The sequence below is a fragment of the Camelina sativa genome, chromosome 3 (genome assembly GCF_030686135.1).
Source record: "Camelina sativa cultivar CO46 ecotype springtype chromosome 3, ASM3068613v1".
NCBI classification, from domain to species: Eukaryota; Viridiplantae; Streptophyta; class Magnoliopsida; order Brassicales; family Brassicaceae; genus Camelina; species Camelina sativa.
Window position 1 is genome coordinate 11044749 of NC_141882.1, and position 19525 is coordinate 11064273.

Below are 19525 nucleotides of genomic sequence, written 5' to 3' on the forward strand. Positions count from 1 at the left end.
TATAGTATCTACCCAAGGTTTTTCTAATATTAAATCACTATATATATATATATATATGTTTGTATTTAAAATAAAAAAAAATCTAAGAATTCTACTAAATCTATATTATGAAAGATGGCCAACTTTCTCCATCTGAGTGACACATCAGCAGTGGAGAGAGTGCCACATGTCTATCCTCATTAAAAGCAAAGATACATACTCATGTATTTTATTCTTTTTTATATCACAAAACAGTTTCAATATTTACATAAGAAATTTAGAAAGGTTTATAACATGTTCCAAAAAAGTAGATGCATCACCAAAAGACAAAAAAAGAAATTGGGATTGAATCAAAGAGCCACTTCTTCTTCTCGGCGTAAACCATGAATCTATGGATATATGGTTTAGGAGTTACAATTTTGTTAATAGTTTGAAGAATTGCACCAATGTTAGAGATATTTGTTAATATTTTAAAGAAATTTATGAAAGTTTGTCCCTAAAAAAACATGTTTTTGAAGAAGATTGGTGTTTTGTTCACTATCAAATGGAAGATAATTGAATAAGATTGTAAAATGTTGGTTTAGCAAAATACAGAGACAAAGAAGAAGGGGTTTTCATATTCTAATATTTAGAAGTTGTCAAAAAAAAAATGAATAAAATTCTTATATATATAAAAATTCTACAGTTATATTCAAGAGATTGAAGAGCTAACATGAAAGGAAGTTGTCTATCTTAATTATATATATTAAAGAGTTGACCAAACTGCAATCTTGATAAATTAAAATGTTAGTATTTCATAATATATAACTGAGAAGCTAAAAAAACTCTTTATTACAAAATATGCATCCTTAGATCAAGCTTTAATTTGGAAATTTTTTTAAACAAGAATTATAAAATGTTTAAGCTCTCAAAACAAAGTTGTCCATGCATGTATCTAATTGTTGGTGCGGGATTCAGCACCCCCGACATACCGAGCTAAACCAGAAATACTAATTGATTAGTTAACCGGGAAACCGGTTAAGGGCTTGATTAGGTCAACAAGAAGTGAGTTCGGACAAAGCGTAGCCTTGAAGAAGAAGAAACCGACCTCTACTTCGGCATGGCGGCCGACTCAAGCAATAAGGCAGTTTTCCATATCTCACTTCGTCCGATAAGGAAAGTTAATATATTATGCAATCTAAGAACATGTATAAAGAAGGGGAGACTTCTCCATTGTAAGGCATCCAAAATCGAATACAATAATCGAGTTCTCCTCTTGTTCTTAGCAATAAACCCTAATTCTTTTGAGTTCTACTTCTTTATTCTAAGGCTTAAATCTACTTTCTAGAGAGATAACTCTATTGAATTTGTTTCCCCCCTTAAACAAATTCATTGTGGAAACCTAGTTTCTACACTAATAATTCAATTGCAAAATAAAAAAACCTATTTGAAGTATTAAAAAAACCAAAATCAAAATTATATTTTTCAAGATTCAACAGTTAAAAAGTAGATAAACTCTACATTAAAAAACAAATTAGTAGTAAAAATTGTTTAAAAAACGATAAGCCATAAGCCCGCGCATAGCGCGGGTATTCATCTGGTATCTTTAAAATCTCACTTAAATCTTTTAAAATAATTAAAACAAATTACTAAAGTCTTCCAAATACATTAAGTGAAGGTGAAATTTCTCAGTTGGCAGTGAATGTATGTATGTTAGATCTTTTGTGTCTAAACATGAAAAGTCCCTTATTATTTATTAATGGCATGAAAAATCTAATTTGTTGTTGTTGTTGTTGTTAGACGGCTATGAAAAATTGTATTAGAAATAGTTTCAATCATTTCGAATCACACAAGGCTTTCAGATTGGCGATGGTTTATTAGCAAATGCGTTGATAGGTGAGGGGGTTGTTGTATGTGGGCAATATTATGGCGAGAGAAGCGTTTCAAAAAGTAGAGTAGACCCATGCATGCGTGAAGTTTCATTATAAAGACTGATAATCGCTAGTACCAGCAGCCAGCTTTAATGGTGTCCAAGATTAATTAGAAGTGGCCATTATTTGAATCATATATCTCCTTTGCGGGGTTGCATGTAAAGAAAAAAAATGTTTGCTTTATTTTTTCTATCAAGTTCAGTCGGTGGTCTAACACATTTTTATGGATCGAAAATATAAGCCCAATTAGTAAATGGTCCATTGGAAACCGGAAGAAGAACACGAGTTTCGTTCGTAAATATAAAAGGAGGGTTTCTCTAAGCCTTAGGTTTTGGAATCGTGTGCTCTAAGCTTTAGGTTTTGAAATCGTGTGCGTCAAGTTAAGGCTGTTTTCTCGCGGCGGGGCTGTTCCTTGTCGAGTTGCTGAGGTAAGGGCTGTTCCTTGAAAATATTTTTCTTTTCTTTTTCCATGTGGATATTTTTTTTCTTATCTCTCAGTACGTACTTGCGCCTGAACCGTTAGATTTGATAGTTTGTTTTTTGTTCTTAAGATTTGATAATTCATGTTTTTCTTAGAATCTGATTTTAGTGTGTTTTTGGTTCTGAATTGTAGAAAACAAAAATGTCGCAGAATGATTCAAAACAAGATCCGGCGGCAGATGCCTCAATTATGGAGATTCCTCTAGATCCGGAGGATGGAGAATACCGTGCTCAGGAGGATGGAGGAGCTCAGGATACTCAACCTGAGTCTGAGACTGAGTGTGGACCATCCGATCTTCTTAAGGGTCCTCCTACTCTAGTCAGGAGTCCACCTCGTTTAGACTCCTTAAAGGGGTAACGTATAGACTCCCTGAAGGGGTCACTCAGAAGGAGCTTGATATTATTCACCTCACTGCGCAGTTTGTAATTCGGTATGGTATCGTTTTTACTTGGATTTGAACAAGAGAATGGAGGAGGATACGACGACGAAGAACCCTCTGTTTGAATTTTTGAAGCCAAGTCATCGCTTGTTTAATTATTTCGATCTGCAGGTTGTTTCGCATGCGTGTATAGTAAAGCCATCCGTAGAGAACGACGACCTGCCTGCTATGCCCTATGTTATTGGGGATTTTTTCCGTCTTCTTCCTCGTCTCGAGGAATTGGGTATGCATGCTTATCTGGGTGGTTTTTCTCCCCTGGCTGACGAAGAATGTATTTTCAACTAAAAAAACTGCCGCCTCGTATGCCGTCACTGCGATATCAGCTTGCTCTTCTTCAGCCTTACGTTCAGCTTCCACCCCCTTCAATGGAGGAGCCTTACATTGAGAATCCGCCCCTTTTAATCAAGATGGTGCAACATGCCTCACGTATAGCCGGAATGACTCCTCTTCCACCACTACCTCTACCAGAGTCAGTCCTTGTTCCAGAAGACCAATTTCTTGCACGACATCCGGTGATTTTTTTCTCCCGACTCTTGCATTTCCTTTTTTTTTTTTTTTTTTAATCCTTCCGATCGACTTAATTGACTTGTGTCTGATTAGCAGTAACATACGTACGTTTGCAGGGTTTTTCTACAGTTATGGTTTTTGTTGAAAACGTATATGTCAAAGACATCGTAGTGGAGTCGCTATCGCAAACCGTGGCAACTTTGAAGAAGAAAATAGCTGGGGAGACCCTAATTCCACCAAGCAAACAGAAGTTAAGTGGAAAATTTGGGTTGTTAAAGGACAACAGGTCACTTGCACATTACAATGTCGGACCAGACGACATCTTGACACTATCTTTTTCCTTTTAGTGAGAATATATGCAGCAGGGAAGTTGTTTTTTTCACTCTCTTTAACCCCTTCTTAAGTTTTGTTTATGGATTGGCAGCTGCTTGTGTATGTAATACCCCTTTAGTCTGTGATACTCTTATGTACCTATCTGAAACCTAGTGAGAGCTGTGTGACATTGCGCATGCATTTCACTAGGAATGTACCCTAGCTATCATATATACACAAAGATTTGTATTGCTAAAAGATGTATTCTGTCATATTGTGATTAGAGAGATGTATTGGACCGTTGCGCAAGGTAACATCTCAATACTGTAGCAAACAAAACCTATAAAATATATACACAATTGTTTAAAAATTAAAAACTATAAGAAAATCTTAACAGTTTATTTGATTCTTTTAATACTAAATAGTTATTATATAAACAACTAAAACAAATACTATTAAGTACAAAATTATGAGCTAAAATAAAAAAATATTATTAAATATACAGCTAAAACAAATATTTTAAATACAAAAATTATGATTAAAAACTAAACTAAAATAAATATGAAATTAAAAACTATAATTAAATAGAATAATAATTATCAACAAAATTAAAGAAAAATTACTATTGAATACAAAATTATTATTAGATATAAAAATTAATCATTCGAAACAATAACATATATATTTGGCATTTACCAAATGTAATCTAACTTAGTATTTTGTTTATTGGTAGGATAATATCACTTAACTTTTTATTTAATAATAATTCTTGTATTTTATATTTGTTTTAGTTTTATATTTAATTCAAATTTTTGTAATTTATCGTAACTATTGTATTTAAACCTTTAATATTCTTTAAGTTTTAATTTTAATTAATTATGTATATATGTATATATACGTTTTTTTTTGCCATAATATTGAAAAGTCATGGTAGCACAATGGTTTTTTTTTTATAACGAAGCATGTCTGAAATATCCAGGTCAACAAACCTTTACTATTATATTTGAAAGTCAAACAAAACTTTAGAATTTAAATGACATTTTGATAGTTCATAATTTTTTTGTCTAAAATATGTAAGTTGATGCTTTTTTGACAGTTTTCCCATAGGCTGTTACACTCTTTGGTTTATTTGATTTCCTTTTTTTGTTCTCCTCTGTTTATTGTCATTCTTATTTTTTCTCTTTTTCTACCAATGAATATATCATCTTGTCCTTTTTGTGGATGTAAGGAATTCTAACATCAGCCTCTTCATATTCTTGAAGTATTTGAGTTGGCATGTTCACAATGTGGCCGTTATTACTTGGCCGTGGTATATATGTAAATTTGATTTGCATTGTTTTGTTTTAAAGTCTACTAGACTATACATCTGGATATAAAGCTAATTTTGTTTGAAGTGGGAGCCTTGATTTATTTAACTCTCATCCTACTCTCTCTAGTGTATACAAGGATGTAAGTGTTTTACATACTTGAGTGCAACTTGTAATGTATTTATGCGCATGTGTTGATAATGATATTAGTTTTTTATTTTGGTTATTTTAGATGCACAAGATTATTATGCTTCACTGATGGATTCAGGCTATCTAGTGCCTCCGTCCAGAGTTGTTTTCAACTTTTCATCTCCTTCATCCGAGTTGTCAGATTGGAATATGTCGCCTATACCACTGACACTTGCTATTTTTTATGTGTTGAGTGACCTCCAAGCATCACTCATGTACTATGTATCTAGGTTTTTCATGATTCTTTCTCATGAGATACATGCTAGGCAGTCTAGAATTAATGGTAACAACAGTAACAACGGAGACAACAACAGTGAGGAAGAAGGTTAGACGATCGGTGGTCAAAATTGGATTTACTATTACCCTGACTTATCTTCTTGCACTGTTTTCTAAGTATTTTAAGGAGCACCCAATATGTGTAATAGGTGCGATACCATTTTCTAAGTATTTTAGAGAGCACCCAAATTGTATAATAGGTGTTTTTTCTAAGTATTTCAAAGAGCACCCAAATTGTATAATAGGTGCTGTGATGATGATGATGACGATATTGATTACATTGAAGATTCTACGTATTTTAATCTTCGCAGTTTTGTTGCATTTGTGAGTAGAAAAATAAATCATTGAAACGAATCTTTTGAGATGAACTCAAACTCGTATGGACACAATTCTTCACATTTTGACCTTATCGGAGTCTAAAACAGCATTTTCAAAATTTATTAAGTACATTTTATGAGTATACTCTTTGTGGAACATCCATTTAAGTAAAAAAACAATTTCATTTGTTAACCCATCATCCATTTAATTAAACTGTTTTTAATTTAACCCATCTGAACATTCCATTTAATTAAATTGTTTGATGGGTTCAAAATGGATTCAAACTCACAATTGGTCGGGTTCAAACAGATATATATCTAAACTTTTGATGTAAATTAAAATAATTTTAAAATTGTATTGGTGTCAATTGCACCCACAACACTCAACGTACCTCCGCCCAGGTTATGACCATTATGGTGGTATGAAGTGCATGGCTTACAGATGATGTTCCACAGTTGCAGTCTATCCTGACTGTTTTTCGCAAGATCAAATCAGCTGAACTTTTGGAACCATTTTCCCTATTAACCCAAAATCCAATAGTAATACATCAATTTTTCCCAAGTGTTAATCTATTTAAATGTTTCTTGTTACAAAATAATCAGAAGTTCTTGAGTTTGCTCAACCAAGCTGGAGGAGGGTAATGTAAATGAGTAACTTCAGATTTGTTAATACCGGATCTACATTAGAGATATCCACCAAAGGAAAATTGTATATGATACAAAATCAATTAATGTTATATTTTCATAAATGGAATATCAATTTTCTTCGAAGGCGAATAAGCGGTTGATGAAAGAATGACTTAATGCTATATTTCATAAATCTCGGTAATAATAACTTAATGCGTTTTTGTAGGTACGAGATTGTTTTAAATAAGCTGCTTTAAGACAATCTTTAATTATGACTGATGATGATGATCAGGGCGACGATATCAACTACTATATACTACAAATATCCAAAAAAATAAAAATATCCAACCTACATTTTAGAAGATATTGACACCAAAAAAACCACAAAAGTAATAGCAATTAAAAATTTTCCTAAACAGTTTAAGAAAATAAATGTCACCAAAAAAAGTAATAGCAATTCCGATAGGATTGAAGAAAAGTGTTGCTAAAAGAGATATCATACATTGAACAGACATGACCTGTGTTACATGCTTTTCCTTTCATAGCATACCATTCATCCATACCACCAACACGATACATATATAAATAAGTGAAAATGAATTGAATGTTTTGTTTTTAAAGAAAAAATAACTAGATTCCACAAAAGAATACTACGAGAGAATGTAAAAACGTTTAAAGTATAATCTGATTACTATTTTTTTTTTGACAATAATCTGATTACTATTTATTTTCAGTAAAAGCACTTTAGACTTTAGAGTGTGCCCCTAGTAAAGAGAGATCGATGAATGCATGGAGCAGCAAAATATGAGAAAGACAATGGTAGGCTCCGACTTTTGCACGTGCGAAAAATAGGAGCGTCTGTGTCGGGAAGTTAGCCGTTGCCATGGAGCACCATGAGTATCATTACACAACTATGCATTCCATATATTACGCAATAGCGTGGTCTTTTTCTGAATTGCTTTTTCTTCTTTACAGCTGTCTTTAAATATACTTACGAAAACAACTAACAGATGTTTTACTAAACGAACTTACATTATTGATACATGTTTTGACTATAATTTTGAACCAAACACTAGATTTTAACTTCCGCACACCGCGGAATTATTTTTTTCGCTAAAATCATTAAATTTCAAGTTGTAATTGTTAATTAATTTTATACGTTTTATTTGATGTTTAAGATTGTATAGTTATATTTTGATTGTTAATTCTATGATTTAATATGCGGTATACAACACAATAATTGATTTTTGTTATAAATTAATTTATAGTATTAATATCCTTTTATATTATTAAGTTGTACCTCTTTGTTTATAATAATCATGTATATAGAGGTGTCAAACAGGTTGGTTCACATTTCTTTTTTGTTGGACCGCAGCGGGTCAACCCGCTAAAACCGCAGTCGTTAAACTTATGCCTAAACATGTCCCCGACCTAAATTGTATATTAATTATTTTTTAAAAATTTAGTGGCAAAGAAAAAAAAGAAATTTTAAAATAACTTATAATATTGATATTTTGTAAATATCTTAATTGGTATACATGAAATTTCCTCACATTATCACATATTTCACGTATTATATATACATAACTATGTAAAAATATTACTTATATATAATATATTTATTTTAATCATATATTTGTAGTTTTCGGGACAATCCACCAACAGCAGTCGTACCTTGCTAAAATCTGTAATCCCGATAGACTTAGTTGTGAGGACCGCCTTTTAACGGTACACTGCAGGCTGATATTTTCTATATAAATAATATCTATAGAAATTTATTACTTTTTAATATATAAAACCGATCATCGTAGCGATAGATTATTGACATTTTAAATTTATAAAAATATCGATCATAACCCGTCCCATAATAATTTAAATTTAGTAAAGTTTATTAAATAATATATTTTAAACCTTTTATAAAAATTAATTAGCTATATAGATAATAACATTAAAATTTTAGACAAAACTAAAAATTTTGAAGTAATTGAATATAGATTTTCCTATATTGGAATGTCAAAAAATTTGTTTAGTTTTGCAGAAAATTAGGCTCGGAGGTGGAGATAATTTAGGAACATTTTACTTGATTGATAGGAGGATATTTAATGTACATACTTTATTTATGCATATTTCGATTTTATCTTTTAATTTTTTTTTAAAAATGTTTTAATGATAATGGTATTGGTTGTAAATACCTTCAAATTTCAAGATTACTTTAACAAAACTGGTGCAAAAATATTATTACTGGGAAAAAGGTCTCACTAGAGCTGTGTAATAATAACAAATGTCATATTAAATTATTAACTAAATGGATGAAACGTTTTAACAAAAGAAAAAATTAAAAGAAAAGAAAAAGAACTAAATGGATGGTGGTCTAGTGGGGATTGAAAAGTGAAACTCAAAATCACAAATTCAACTTCATTTCAAAGAAGAAATTTACGCTTCAAACGTGGTATTTGTCAACGGTTCACCTCGGATAGCGAAAAAATTTACGGACCAAAGATTCAAAACTTAAATCTGTATGCATCATTGTCATTAACGTTAAGTTGTTAGATGAAGTCGACAAAGTCTTTTAATCAAACATACAATGCATACATATATAGTTTACTTGAAGGTTAGTTGTCTTCCCTGCTATAAATAGTAATATTCTTCCTCTCCAATGTCAGTTTCGTCGAAACCTTTTTCTGTCTATCACAAGCTGTTCAACGAAATACCATTTTGCCCTCACTCATGGTTTCAATTTAATAAGCGATTTTCGATTTAAATAATTAGTAAACTTGTCCACCATGAAGAAGACAAGATTGACAATGAATGACATAAAAAACATCACAACATGAAAAACAAATGGTGGACATCTACCTTTGATTTTCGAGTTGGTCCACCGAAAGCAAACCGGGATCGGGCCTGCAATGGAGAGGATGAGTTAAAGTTGTCCATCATAAAACAATTATGAAGAAGATAAGATTGACAATGGATTGCATAAAAACATAAAAACATGAAAGAGTGGTGGACATGTACCTTTGATTCTCCGTTTGGTCCACCAAAGACAACACGTGATCGGACCTGTAATAGAGAGGATGATTGAAACTTGTCCACCATGAAGAAGACAAGATTGACAATGAATGACATAAAAAACACTACAACATGAAAAACAAATGGTGGACATGTACCTTTGATTCTCGATTTGGTCCACCGGAGGCAACCCGGGATCGGACCTGCAATAGAGAGGATGAGTTAAACGTGTCCACCATGAAGAAGACAAAATTGACATTGGCTGGACATATACCTTTGGTTATGTATTTGGTCCACCGACCAGATTATCAGATAATAGGGTAGGGCTAATTTGGTCATATTACATCTCTTCTTCATGTGTAAAAGTGGCATTTCGTATAAGACAAAATGAAACTGGCATTTTAGACAAGATTTTGGAGAATAATGGCATTCCTCGCCAATATCCCTAAAATATATGTTGAGGTTTTATATTAGACTTTAAAATATTTGGAATATTATGTTATGAAAAAACGGATTTGAGAACAAATTAACTAACCGGGGTACATGTAGGAGGAGCACATCGTTATTATCTGTTAATTCTTTACATCCTTTTTAGTATTTGTTTTTTATTCGAGAAAGTTAACTTCTAGAAAGATTCCTAAATCCGGACACACTCATGAGCAAAGAGTATACAAACTCTCCTAGCAACTCGAAAGGTTCTCTCTCAATCATTCAAATATATATTAAAATCGACATCACTAGATTATATCTTACTAGCACAAATTAGAAAGAAGCTTAATAGTTGGACTCATCGTCACTTAAGCTTAGTGGGAAGGTTTACACTTCTATCTTCTGTCATTCTTGGGATCATTGGTTTTTGGAGTTCGGCCTTTTTTCTCCCAAAGCAGGTCATTCGACGTATAAATACTCTTTGTAGTGCGTTTTTCTGGCATGGATCAGCTCAAACAGCAAAAGGGGCAAAAGTGGCTTGGTTTAACATCTCTACCACTAAGCAAGAAGGTGGTCTAGGTTTGAGAAACTTATCAGCTTGGAATGAAACATGCGGTCTAAAACTCAATTTGGATGCTGTACTTTAAAGCTGGTTCTTTATGGGAGGCTTGGGTGAGGAGTAAATATATTTCTCACACTTCTTTCTAGGCTCTAAATGTACGGAACTATAGGTACTCTTGGATGTTTCGCAATCTTCTGAAGTTAAGACCAAAGGCATGGTCTCTTCTCAGGATTCAAATTGGAAATGGTGAAAATACTCTTTTCTGGTGGGATCCATGGACTCCGTTCGGACCACTTATTCATTTTTTTGGTAACAACGGGCCAATGCTTCTCGGCGTTCCTCTGTTTGCTACAGTCAAGGATCAGCTTACTCCCACATGTTAGAATCTCTCTCCTGCAAGGTCAGAAAAACAAATCCTTCTTTATACCCATATCACAACTATTTGTCCTTCGGCTTATAATGATACTGCAGTTTGGTTGTTTGATGAGCGGGTTCAGACATCCTTTTGTTCTCGTCATGTTTGGAATCATATTAGGGATAAAAAAATTTTGGTTACTTGGTCCTCTTTGGTGTGGCACAAGGCCAGAATTCCAAAACATGCTTTTTCTGTTTGGTTGTTTGTTCTGAACCGTAATCCAACTATGGATAGAATTTCTCAATAGGATTGCGATGTGGGCACGACTTTGTCTTCTTTGTGGAGTTGAAGATGAAACTAGGGATCATCTGTTCTTCAATTGTCACTTCTCAGAAGATGTGTGGAAAAAGATGGTATCTAAGTTGTTGGTTATAGTCCCTCCTATTTCATGGAATGAGATTATGGAATGGCTACCATCTGCTTCTTCAAACAAAGACATTTCTCTAGCCTTGCTTCAGGCATGGCAAGCGTGTATTTATGAAATCTGGAGAGAGAGAAATCGTAGGTACCATTGTGGCACCACTTTGTCTTCTCAATCAGTATTTCATAAAATCTTAAGTGCCGTCAGGAATAGAGCCCAAAGTTTAGTCTTTCTAAATTCGAGGCGAGTTCCATTACTCCATTGCTGGACAGAGCCCCAGACTTCCTCCTTTGCTCCTCCGTGAGAAATCTAAAATTTTATAATCTCTTGTAGCATTTTCTTGTCTTGTTCTCTTCCTCTTTTAGACTTGATCTTCCCTTATTTTCTTTATTATAAATCTTTTTTATTTTCTATAATCTAGTTTTCAGCTAGCTTTTTACCTTTTTTTTTTTTTTATATTAGCGACTCTTTATGTAATACTTTATTATCTATAAGAAAACATTTTAACAGAAAAAAAATGACAACTTTTTAATATTTGTATTGAACGTAGAGAACTCCTGATGCGTCATGCGTGTGGTGTTCTGACTAAACGACTACAAAAGCCACGTGATGTCGTAAGGTCTCAATGTCGTATCTTGTCTGTATATAGCATGCGCATGCATCCAAAATCTCTATTCTTAAATTTATGACAAAAGGTCAACAAATGGACACATTGCATTTCTTGGTTATTTATCTATGTAGCTTAGATGACCTTATAAAATTTATGAATTTATTTAAATAAAATTGGTAACTTAGTGACGAAGAGTAGCTTTTGTGCGGCAAACGTTGTTGTTTCTCGGCATGAGTATTTTACATATCTATCCTCTTCTATCTATAAGTACTCCCTTGAAGTGTCTGCGTTAAACTCAAGATCTCAACCAAACTTACGAATACATAATCACTTAAACCTATCAAAAGAAATGAACAACGATGAAGAGTTTCTTCGGCTATGGTTGGAGAGAGTGAACTCGCTGGCTGATCCCGAGGCCCATAGTAACGTGCGTAGGATCAACAACGAAGGAGGTGAAGAAAATGCAAGGCAAAAGAGGCCAGCTGAGTCAAAGAGTGACGGAAAGAAGAGTCGAGTTAAGAGACAGTGCGCGACTAAATCTTCAGAAAAATCTCCTGATGAGTTGTTGGCGAAAGTAACGAATAATAATTGTTTTGGTATTGATGCTTCTTCCCCAAGAAACTCTTGATTTCCTCATATTTTTTTCCTTTTCTTCTTTGAATTAGGAGATGAAGCGAGAACTTATAAGAACCAAAATTGAAGAACTTAAGGCAGTAACACCCAATTGCCCACAGGTTTACAACCTCTGCCTCCTTATTTGATTTTGTTTTTCGATTGGGAGATGATAGTTTTCTTTGTATATTATTTTCTTATAAATTTGTAGACGGATATCAACGGCATCCTTGATTGTACTATCGAGTACGTGAGGCACTTGCAGCTTGCAATTCTTTTTATTGGTAAGAAATTATTTATATATATATGGCCATAGTCAATTGTATTAGTTTCATTGAAGCTTATCTTTCTCGTTGTTAATATCTCTTCATTTGCAGCATTACATGAATACGTACGAAACAATAAGATGTGAGACTGGAGACCGTTTACTCAAGCTGGCGCTGTTTTGATACTCTTCAAGAGTTTCTATTATGTTGTTCTTATTATCCCAGATGTTGTTCTTTATGTGTTTGTTAGTTAGAATAAAGTGGTATTGTATGTTTTTGGTTTAATGGTACGTGTTTTGTTGTAATACGATACCATCTTTAAATTGCGTTCAGAACTTAAGGATCTTGCCTAAGATATGATCTGATCACTACGCCCACTTTTCGGCAACAGTCCACCTTTTAATTCTCTTTGTTTAACCTTATGATATGTTTTAGTGATGCAATTTTGTTTTCTTCTTATTTACAGATCAAAAAAATATATATATTTTTTTTATTTTATCAATTGGATCTAGTGTGTGATCTTTACATATCTGATATCTTATAAGTATTTTGGCTAGAAAAATATGTGTTTATGATCATGTGAAAGTATTAAAATACTACCATTTGTTTTATTTTTTTTGAAGAAAAGTATTACAAAGTTTAACACGCTAAAAAAAAAGAGGTTTTGTGAAATTTTACTAACGTTTGGGAGGCCACTTCTTATAAAATTATAATTATTTTAGAAAAAATATTGTGAGCCTTAAGGTTGGATGTAACAAACCGAGTCTGTATTTTTGTTCAAAACGTATTTTTAGTATATGAATCGCTAACATAAATCATTACATATATGCCAAAAATATTGAATCGGATATAAAATAACGTTTTATATTGACATTGTTTATTTCCTTTAGAGTGGCAGTGATGATAAAAAAAAAATACATACACAGGAAAAAAAAAATATAACTTTAGAATTACTTGTATTTTTAAAAATAATCAGTTTCAGCATAAAAATCAAAAACTAAAAAAGATCAAAATCTAAAACCAAAAAAAAAAAAAAAAAATCATGGCCTGATCAGCAATAAAGTACTAGTAACTTATTTCTTTTTCTTTGACATTACAGTGTTAAAAACTATAATGGAATAACGACGTACGTGATAGTTAAATACTAAAACACTTTCTAAATCTACATCCAAAAATCACCTACGTAAGTAGTTAGCAAATTTATCAAAATCCAAACTTTACATATTCCAATGCAGATAGTTTCTTGTTGTTGTCGAAAGGTCTTGTAAAACGGTTGAAACCTTTGATCTCAAATTCGAGCCTTGCTGAGAGAGGACTACTTAGGCCTTACACATATACTATAACAACGGATCCTGTTTAAGGGATCAAGGTGCAAACGACATCAGTCTAGAAGAGATCGACCTAACGTGTTCCATACGCTATATTCTTTAAAAAAATTTAATTTCCAAACTCAAAAGGATTGAAAGATACCTTGTCCTTGACGTAAAGAAAACTCCTTTCAGGTCGCGTTTTCCTGATTCGCCGGCACAGGATCTAACCTAGAAGAATGCTCTGTTGCCGGAGACAAGGCATAAGCAGCAACTGGATAATTAACCATATGTGGCTGCATCGGCCAGACTGGTAAATAGCAGAACATCATTGGCTGCTGCGGGGGAAAAGGCTCTTGAACGGTTGGCCGTGGCTGGTCTTGTATTTCTACTCTCTCTGTTTCTCTATCTGATACTCCTCCGTTACCATCAGCGGCTGCGGTATTTTCCGGTAGCAACATAGAGGCGGAGGTTGTAGGAGCCGCCTCGTGATCCTTTCTCATATTCTCCTCCCCCGCTGTTGCATGGTACTTGTCGCCATGGACAAACTGCGTCGGACCACTGCTTGGCGGGAAAATCGGACTGGCAAGAACGGAAGATGAAGAGGTGAAGATCGGTGACTCGAGACCTAGCAACCGGTTGACCGTCACAGACTGTCGCGTTGACTCGGGTTGATTTAACGGGAAGAGGAAGAGACGGATATGCCGGAAGCGAGTGGAGTCATACTCGGCGATCATGTTCTGTAGATCATCGTTGTCAGAGACGGTGATGAGAGCGTCGAGTTCACAGCCAGGGAGCTTGTACTTGAGAGAGAAGGAGCGACTAAAGAGAAGCTTGTCGGAGAGAAGCTTGAAGAAGTCGATCAAGGAGATGTCACGTGGAACGACGACTAACCGCGTCTCTCCGCCGATGTAGTGGAGGGATTTTTCCGGTGGGAGGGGCATTATACGGCCACCGTAGCTACAAAGCAGACGGAGGTTGGGATTTAACGACGGAGCTTGCGGTTCCATGACGGTGGCAGCGATTTAGAGAGTCAAATGACACAAATTTGATTTTGGAGCTACTTGGTTTTTGAGTTAGGGTTTTCTGTTTCTTAATCTGAGTTCTATCGTCATCCAGATTGATTTGGAATTAAATATTAAGATTATCCTGTTCTAAAAACGGTTTTATCTTTAATAATAAATAAGCTTGATAAACATGGAGCTTCAAAAATCTATCTCATAAATATATTCTGCAAATAATATTTTCATCTTTATATAATAAAACAAAAAGAAAATCTATGATATAATAATTAAATATAAAATATATACATGTAAACAATGAAATACAATTTATTAACATCAATATATATATATATATATATACGTATAAATAAATAAATAAAAATTTGAAACCTACTAATTAATTTGTATGTGGTTCTATATGTGGCTAAGGCGTACAATTGATGAATCGTGTAGTGTGAATTTAATTTGTATGTGGTTCTATATGTGGCTATATGTGGCTATATGTGGCTAAGGCGTACTATATGTGGTTCTCTCTTTAGCTTGTTAGATAGAATTGGAGAACTGTTGTTTTGTGTTATAACACTACATTTAATTAGTTGTTTTTCTTTTAAGACGGGAAATTTAATTACGGAAAAGTAAACTTCCAAAAAGAATGAATTATATACATACAATCTTATTTAGCTAAGACATTCGTATTTACTGGTAAAGTGCTTTTACTAAAGGGATAATTCAACTATAAATAATGATGTAAGTTGAGTATTTTTATTGCTTTGTTTTTACTAAAATATTTACATTCATATTTCTATACAATGTATGTTGCAACAACTTTAAAATATATATAAAAGATTACATGTCACACATATAGTGTTGGCAATCAACGTGGGTAAGTTAGCCATTGTGATTTCCCATGCATAGAGGAATATTTTTATACATAATCATTATTATTCAACAATTTGAGGACAGAAGATGACAAAGATAAGAATGGACCGCAAGGCCATGGACCAGTAATATTTAATATACCCGTAAAGTGTGGGAAGCCGTTATCAATTATCATAATCATCATCATGATCAGGATCGTCATTAGCACCATACCATGCTTTAACATCATAAACCAGCATCCTCATCATCATATGTGACTATCAATTATTATATGTACCATCATCATCAGCTTGCTATATAGAACTGTCAAAATAGGCGGGCTGTCCATAAACGGACCATGTCCAATTCATTATGGACCAGTCATGAACAAACCCATAATTGAAATGGGCTTAAGTGGACGTGGACAACAAAGCCTATGGACAAAACAGGCGTGGACAATCTGGACATTGGGCGATCTATTAGTCAGACAATTTTAGGTCAAAATCGATTTGGAGAAAAAATTACAAACAAAAATATGGGCATTAATGGGCATGATCGTTAATGGATCAGTTGTTAATGGACACGGTCAATTATTTGGACAATGTTGGACGGATCAAAATGGACACGGACAGCCCATTTTAACAGGTCTATTGCTATCAATATCTCACCACCATAACTATCATCACTAATATTCACATATCATCTAAGTTGGCTTTTTATAAGCATTTGCGACATCAAAAATGGAAACTTCACTACTTCAGTAGTACGAATAAGTGCATTTTTACAAAACGAAAATGAACAAAGGATCTAAATTTTCAAAATACATTCATTCTAATTTATTTACTAGTCTAATATCTAAAGTTCTTTGTTAAATATTTATTTATCTAAATGAAATTATTATAAAAGGATATAATTTGCAAAAAAAAAAATAATCTAAAAATTCAAAGGATTTTGATTGATATTTATAACCGAAAATAAAGAAGATTTATATACGCACGTATGTATCATATATCACAAACACATAGGTATGGCGGCGAACCCATACTAAATATACAAGTACCCCAGTATTATTCTAGATTTTGATAATCACACATGGAAAGCTATCAAAATGGGAGCTGCTTATAAACTTTGTGTAGCGTAAGCTCACTTATTTCTCCCTATAACACATCAAATATATAATCGTAAGACCATTATTGTTATATAGCATGCATGAAAGTCGTCTTTTGGCCCTTCAAGGAAGCAACAACAAGATCATTCATCGGTGAATGGGCCTGCCTCAAAAATAGCGGTATTTATTATACCCGTCAGGAGAACAGTGATCAGTTTAAGTCTAGCAGTGAGGACGCCTTCAGGTACGAAAAGAGTGCAATTCCCCGCTGGAAGATTAACAGAGACACCGCATGAACTAGGGACGAAGAGAACCGTTCTTGAGAGTTTGAACACCATGTTAAATGTACCTTCCGCATCTGTTACTGTTTCAGCGATGTTGGTGCTTGAGTTACCACATCTTAAGTAAACGGGGGCTCCGGATACTGGAGGAGCTTCAGGGTCTCCGGTAAGGTTACACCGCAAGACTCCAAAAATCTCGCCTTGGCCTATGCGGAGGCCACCGAGTGAAAGACCGTGTGAAGAAGAGGAAAGTAAAGCTATGGCCATGAGAAATATGGGGATGATAAAAACATTTGTTTGCGCCATTTTTTCTCTTTCTTTTATAGAAAGATTTTGGTTGTGTTGGGCAAAGACGCCTATTTCGGAGTGGGTGTATTTATATGGGTGAAATGAATGATTTAGTCACATCTGATATGAATATTTTTAAGTATTTAATTTGTATTTTACGTGCACGAGAAATTTTGAGTTAATAAAAAGTGTTGATTGGATAAAAAATTCTCCAAGGAAAGTTAATTTGAAATACGGTACGTGTACTTTTTTAGAAGAATTATATCAATTTAACAAAACCGTAGTTAATATGAATTAATACGGTAGGGTACGATGTCTAGATTAAAATCATGTGAAGTTTGTTTTTTTTTGTTTGGAGAGTAAAATGCTAAAGTGAAGCTTATTTGTTTAAATATTTTTCGTCTTCAAAGTTTCGTTAGAACTTAGAACTAATCCATTATTTTTGTATGGACCTAGGCTATGTCTAAAGCAAGCGTTTACTGAAGTGATTTAGCATAAACCATTTGCCAATTCACCAATTAATCCTAAGCTGGTTCTTATAAGACTTTTGTAAGCAAAGACGTCAAGGCTCATTTCTCTACTGCCAAAGGAGCGGAATACGGGACTTGTCCATGAAGACCCTCCGACCGTCTCTTGTCGTGTTCTTATACTTCCGCAGTGGTCCTAGAAGCCATGTCACTGCGGTTCAACCAATCAAGCTACCAATCTGAATTGAATTCACCAGAGATTTATGACACAACCATATGAGAAAATAGGACTATTACAGTAACTTTGATTACTTACATGCATGTCACCAGTTTATCTATGCGTCTAGACACTAGACACATTGTCTGCATAGTTAAAGCTTATTAAAACTAAAGGGAGACTATACAATTGAAAAAAAAAATTGTATTATGTACCATGGTTAGGGGCATCTCCATTATAGATGTTCATTGCCACCTCGCTGACCATCTGTTTGAGCCTTATAACAAATAATACAGCTACCGAGCCAATCTATATCTGCGTAAAACTCACAAATAGAAATATTAAAATTGACAATGCAAACTATAGTCTATATGTGCTACTACATACAACACAATTACAAACAAAGCAATGTTAAAATTAAACCAAAAATAAAATTTCAATGATCTTCAAATCGAAAATGCATATGTCCACTACCAAGCCTAATTAACATAAAGGTAATTTTTTTTAGCCCCTTATATATCATGGTTTTTAACCATGATATAAGGAGTTTTCTAGAGTCTTTTGATTTGTTTTCTAGGATGTTTTTGAGTCTTTGCAGGTTTTCCAGAACTTTGACACATAAAGAGCAAAGTAGAGCAATCTGGATCATTTTGGAGCATAAATCTTGAAGAATAAATTTGGACTCGGATCAGAGTTGGAGCATCGACCGACACTGAAGGAGCATCGGTCGACACCCTCTTCAGCCGGTGAAAAATCACAAATTTGGAAGTTTTACAAAGTTGCCCGAAGTTTTTCATATTTGCAACACAAGTCTCTGACGTGTTTTAGGACATATCTATATATATATATAGTGTTTTTGGGTTTTAGAAAACCCTAAAGTTTTATTTTTCTGCAATCCTGTGAGATTTTGAGAGCTTTTGGGAGAGAAAGATCTGAACTAATTTGATAGAAGAATTCCTAAACTCCTTTTTTACTCTTTTAATCTCAATTGTTTATTATTCAGAATTATGTTTTGTTCTTCATTGAATACGTCTGAGTAGTTTGCTTGTTAGGTTCAGAGATTTTCACAGGGATTTTATGATTTATTAGATCTGTTTATTTAGGATTCATTATCTTTCTAGACCTTCATCATAGGTTGTTCTTCATAGTAATACTTGATTGTCCATCTAGAATTAATAACCTAAGAAAGTAAATTGATATGAGAATATAATTGATTTTCCTGATAAAACCTTTTGACGAGCAAAATTACTTTTTGCAAAGAGATTTGATTTAGTAACTTTGTGAACAATCTAAACTTATTTTTAAAGCTGATTTTTAACCTAGAATTTTACAAAGAGATTTGGATTTTCTGGTTCAAAATTTAGATAATATTTCCAGTGAGAACTGA

The 19525-nt window shown here is 33.6% G+C and overlaps 3 protein-coding genes across 3 annotated transcripts; 1 reads left to right on the top strand and 2 right to left on the bottom strand.

Moving 5' to 3' along the window:
- The first annotated feature begins 11911 nt into the window (after positions 1 to 11911).
- LOC104776716 (transcription factor MEE8-like) lies at positions 11912 to 12963 on the top strand. The gene is made up of 4 exons (XM_010500823.3): positions 11912 to 12304; positions 12396 to 12464; positions 12554 to 12626; positions 12720 to 12963. Exons 1-4 carry the CDS (start codon positions 12080 to 12082, stop codon positions 12752 to 12754), a joined length of 402 nt encoding a protein of 133 aa, XP_010499125.1. The 5' UTR covers positions 11912 to 12079; the 3' UTR covers positions 12755 to 12963.
- A 695-nt stretch (positions 12964 to 13658) lies between these two features.
- On the bottom strand, positions 13659 to 15064 carry LOC104776717 (Octicosapeptide/Phox/Bem1p family protein). The gene is made up of 2 exons (XM_010500824.3): positions 14079 to 15064; positions 13659 to 13960 (listed from the first exon to the last, which is right to left on the bottom strand). Exon 1 carries the CDS (start codon positions 14923 to 14925, stop codon positions 14107 to 14109), a length of 819 nt encoding a protein of 272 aa, XP_010499126.2. The 5' UTR covers positions 14926 to 15064; the 3' UTR covers positions 13659 to 13960; positions 14079 to 14106.
- A 1964-nt stretch (positions 15065 to 17028) lies between these two features.
- On the bottom strand, positions 17029 to 17472 carry LOC147946769 (uncharacterized). The gene has a single exon (XM_087507248.1). It carries the CDS (start codon positions 17470 to 17472, stop codon positions 17029 to 17031), a length of 444 nt encoding a protein of 147 aa, XP_087363374.1.
- Between the last annotated feature and the right edge of the window lie 2053 nt (positions 17473 to 19525).